The sequence below is a fragment of the Contarinia nasturtii genome, unplaced genomic scaffold (assembly GCF_009176525.2).
Source record: "Contarinia nasturtii isolate CC-2019 unplaced genomic scaffold, AAFC_CNas_1.1 Cnas_scaffold_2864, whole genome shotgun sequence".
Classification (NCBI taxonomy): domain Eukaryota; kingdom Metazoa; phylum Arthropoda; class Insecta; order Diptera; family Cecidomyiidae; genus Contarinia; species Contarinia nasturtii.
In genome coordinates, this window is record NW_022200181.1 from 11,197 (window position 1) to 16,186 (window position 4,990).

Below are 4,990 nucleotides of genomic sequence, written 5' to 3' on the forward strand. Positions count from 1 at the left end.
TCGTACAGATATGAAATCATTTTTTATCATTTTTCTGGTGTTGCCTTACTGCATCTGCTTGATTTCATCTCAACCAGTCAAAGACGGTAAGTAACGAAAGACTTGCCGCTTATAATTCAAAATAAAATGTGATAAATTTGTTTTTCTCAAAAATTTAGTTGAAAGCGATTCACCGTGTTATGATGATCCACAAAAGGGCATTAGTAGTCTATGCAGAGCATCATTTCCAAGCTTTTATTACGACAAGCAAAGCAATAAGTGTTTAAGTTTCACATACGGAGGATGTTTAGCGACTAACAATTTATTTGGTTCGATGGAAGACTGTGAGAAACAATGTGTGGTGTATTAATATAATTTGGTGGCAAATTTAATGCAAAACTAAAATAATTGTATGTAAATCGCATCATAATTAACTAATGTATTAAGTAAATGAATGTCCGAGAATGAAAGCGACAGTCAGCACTTTCTGTATGGCGGTGTTACATTTCAATAAGTTGTGAATAGAAGTCTCGCTTTCATTCTCGGGCAATCAAATAAATATATTAAAACAATAGTTCGATCAAGTCTTATTTAATTTTTGTAAAATGGGCGCTTCCATTGAAAAAGTTCCAACGAATGATTTGAAATGTGAAAGCCGTCTCCACTGAATATCAACTTATGAGACAGCTAACTTCATGTTGAATTTAGCGCAGGCACAGTAAACATTTGATTTTGACAGCTGAAAAAAAATAATCAATCGTAAAATCAATCCAAAACAAACATTCATAGAACATTTTTGTTTTTTCAGATTAAGTCGAATAATGTAAGAATTTACGTAAAAATAATTTTAATCTCTTCTGGTGCGGTGGCTGTAGTCGAGGCAATAAAAATGTTATTGAAAAATCTCGTTCGTCAGCTGTTGAATAATAAATTTGAACGAGAGCAAAAAATTTACTGTGTTGCGGTGTGCATTGCAATTTGGATTGCAATTATTTATGTGATAATTATTTCATCGCCGATAACACATGGTAACGAACGTAATGAACGTATTTCGTTGGATTTGAACAATGTGGAAAAGATTCAATTGGAAAAAGATGCCGAATTGTCTCGTCAACGGATTGAAAATTGCTCGTACTGGGATTGTTTTAATATTTATCGATGCGGTGAAAGATTGTCGGTATACGTCTATCCATTGATTGACTATTACGATGTTGAACAAAGCGATTCAAAGTCAACGTTATCCATTTTAAGCCGAGAGTTTTTCGAAATACTGAAAACTATCATTGAAAGCCCGTATTACACGTCGGATCCAAAGGAAGCATGCATTTTGGTGCCGAGTATTGACACACTCAATCTTAATCGTATCGATTCGTCAACAGTGTCCAAAGCTCTTGCCAGTTTACCACAGTAAGTTTTTTTGGTAATTTTTAATTTAAAATCACATTTTTTTAACCTAGAAACTGTCACAAATTCATTCATTATTTTAAAAAAATCTGAAATTCATTATTTTTTCAGTTGGGAAAATGGTGAAAATCATCTTCTGTTCAATATAGTTTCTCCGGAGAAGGGAATTGAATCACTCAATACAGACCGGGCCATCGTTGCTGGGGCCAATTTCGACAGCTGGACATATCGAACTGGATTTGACGTTGCATTACCATTCTTGGGCTATGTCAGAGATAGAAAGATTATATCGTTGAGCCGAAGTCGAAAGTAAGTTAAAAATTCCTCAAGTCATCAATTCATTCACATTTTATATTCATTGCAGCTCATTTTGGCTAACGGTTTCAATACTGAAACTGAATGAGGTACATTTGGGCATCATGACTGACATCGCATCAAAAAGTGATCGTAAGATATTGCTTCTTGATAAATGTCCAAAAAATGTAGCGAAACGTTCATCGATTGGTGTGCGTTGTGCATATGGGACAACAAAAACATACGATATTAAGTCGGTTTATGCCCAAAGTCAGTTTTGCCTGATCGCAAAAACAGAACGTTTATTTCAATTGAATTTAATTGAAGCGCTTGCTGCCAATTGTATACCCGTTATATTTGCCGATAACACTATTTTACCCTTCTCCGAGGTAATTATAAAAGAAAATTTATGGTAAAAAAGCTGTAAAGGACTTCAAGATGAATTTTTCATTTATTTTTTTTTTATAGATTATCGATTGGTCATTAGCTGTGATTACATTGCGTGAAGTCGATTTGCAATCAATCGATTTAAAATTAAAGTCAATTTCATTGCAAAAAATTGATGAACTACAACGACAAGGCGAATGGCTTTATGAACAATATTTTGCGTCCAATGAACGAATTATTAAGACGGTATTGGCCGAACTGAACGATCGAATTTTTGCTTATCGAGCCAAATCGTACTATGACTGGAACATGCCAATGCAACGTGCCATACAAAATCCATTGTTTTTGTCTAGAGTAGCACAAAAGTCACAAGGATTCACTGCCGTTATTTTAACCTATGATCGAATTGAAAGCCTTTTCAAACTCATTCAAAAACTGTCGGTTGTTATGTCATTGCAAAAAATTCTAGTCGTTTGGAATAACGAAAAAGAAGCACCACCACACAGTATGTTTAACAATTTTTCTCGTTTGGAGTGATGTGAATAAAGTACTAACGCTTTCATTTCATTTCAGTATCAATTTTTCCAAAAATCAGCAAACCACTTAAGGTGATTCGAACCAAAGCGAACAAATTATCAAATCGATTCTATCCGTATGAAGAAATTGAAACAGAAGCCATATTGACAATTGACGATGATATCATTATGCTAACAGCAGATGAATTGGATTTTGGATACGAAGTATGGCGTGAATTTCCCGATCGAATTGTTGGTAAGTTTGATTGAACTTTTCAGACGGGTTCGATTTGATTTCAATTGTTTTTTTTATTTTGAATTAAATAAATTGTCATTGTTCGCCAACGTCAGGTTTTCCAAGTCGAACTCATATTTGGGACAATCAAACGATGCGATGGCGGTACGAATCGGAATGGACTAATGAAATATCAATGGTGTTAACCGGAGCTGCATTTCATCACAAATACTGGAGCTATGCGTACACCAATCAAATGCCAGTCGAAATAAAGGAATGGGTCGATGATCACATGAATTGTGAAGATATTGCGATGAATTTCTTGGTTGCGAATTTCACAAAGAAACCACCAATCAAAGTGGCACCACGCAAAAAATTCAAGTGCCCAGAATGCACAAATACCGAAATGCTATCAGCCGACATAAATCATATGATGGAACGGTCAGCATGCATTGATCGCTTCGCCAAAGTATATGGCGTCATACCACTTAAAACAGTTGAATTTCGTGCCGATCCAGTATTATACAAAGATAATTTCCCCGAAAAATTGAAACGTTTCAATGACGTTGGAAGTCTCTAAACGTAAAGTTCATTATATATAGAAGAAGAAATAGCCAACGATGTATCTCATTAAATTAGTGTTATGTGTCTATTTAAAAGACTTATCAAAATGTACCAACAAACATATTTAGAAAGAAATTTTTAAACATTTTCCGATAATATAATAATTTATGCATGTATATAATAAATGTTTATTGAAAAGTCGTCTATTCTAATTGTAGAACATAAAATATGCTTATAGTTAATAAATACTTTTAGCTTAATTACACTTCATGATTTTGATAAAATATTGACGATTAGAAATAGAAGGCTATGAAAAATATGTTATTTTATTGTATTGGCAATAAGAAGCTATCATTCATATGAAATTCAAATTCAATTTGGTATTGTTTCCATTGTCCGCTTCACATCTTAAACGTCAAACTGAAGTCGCGCCAAATGTCACAGAAAACAGTGTTTCGTCCACTGTGTGCACGACTTCACAGCACATTCGACAAGTCCGTAATAAAGAAACACGGTAGAATAAACTAAAAGGTATCAGAACTTCTTGTTTTAATTTCTAACATCATGAATTTTAATTATAGTATCTAATATATAATATTTTTATTCAAAAAGATGTCACAAACTGTCAATGTATTGAAATGCCCGGTAAAACGTAAGATCGTCAACAACGAAGGAACACATCTTAAAAACTGTGAACCATCGCTTAAAATACCAAAAATGAACAGTCACCATTATCAACAATTAATTGGCGGCATTTACAATACTCGAACAGCTGACATTCAATTCACATTCCAAGAAAATGGCCAGGAGAAAATTCCAGTGCACAAAATTATTTTGGCATCAGACAGCAAAGTTTTTTACCAAATATTTTTCGAGAATAAACTCGTTGGCAATCAGAAACATTACTTGAACACAACCAGTGATATATTTTGCATATTTTTGTCATCTTTCTATCGATCATCGATGCGTTTGAAACGAGACGATGTACCGAAATTAATGTATTTGGCATACGAATTCGATGCAAACAAATGCAAGCAAATATGTCATCGTTTTTTGAAGAGAACACTTGAAACTGGTGTTGATGACATGCTATGGGTTCTTCAATTGACAATCACATACAATTGTCAGGAAATTTATAAACAATGCATGGAAATGGTTCATTCTTTCAGTCACTACCTGATAGAAACCGAACAATTCAAAACCTGTAGCCTTGATGTGGTCAAAATTATTTTAAATGATGAATTTGATGGCCGCAACGAATGGAAATTATTTGAAGCATGTGTTAAATGGGCCAAATACGTAATTAGCATAAGCAAGCAGACTGTGTCATTGGAAAAAATTCGATGTGAATTGGGTGATTGTTTTCAACAGATTCGCTTTAAATCAATGAGCTCAAAAGAGTTCGTACAATGTCTCAGTAAATATGCGCACATTTTCAGCAAGAATGAAATAAGTGATATTTCCAAGGCGATTGCTGACACCGAACAGAAAGATACACCTATGATTCAAAGAAAACCACCAAAACCAGTGTTCAGAGGTCGTTTGATGACATTGAATCATGCATTTGAGGATCGATCAACTTTTTGTCACCTGTTAAATGACACTAAAACAA

General features: G+C 34.0%; 1 protein-coding gene across 2 annotated transcripts; it reads left to right on the forward strand.

Moving 5' to 3' along the window:
• Positions 1-275: 275 nt before the first annotated feature.
• On the forward strand, positions 276-3,754 carry LOC116349472 (exostosin-2). 2 transcript variants are annotated; one of them, XM_031780897.1, is made up of 7 exons: positions 276-389; positions 788-1,386; positions 1,495-1,692; positions 1,748-2,066; positions 2,146-2,569; positions 2,638-2,835; positions 2,931-3,754. In XM_031780897.1, the coding sequence occupies exons 2-7, from the start codon at positions 869-871 to the stop codon at positions 3,392-3,394; spliced, it is 2,121 nt and encodes a 706-aa protein (XP_031636757.1). In that variant the 5' UTR covers positions 276-389; positions 788-868; the 3' UTR covers positions 3,395-3,754. The 2 variants fall into 2 exon arrangements, with proteins under 2 accessions (XP_031636757.1, XP_031636756.1); XM_031780896.1 differs by lacking the exon at positions 276-389 and having other exon boundaries at positions 733-1,386.
• The last annotated feature ends 1,236 nt before the right edge of the window (positions 3,755-4,990 follow it).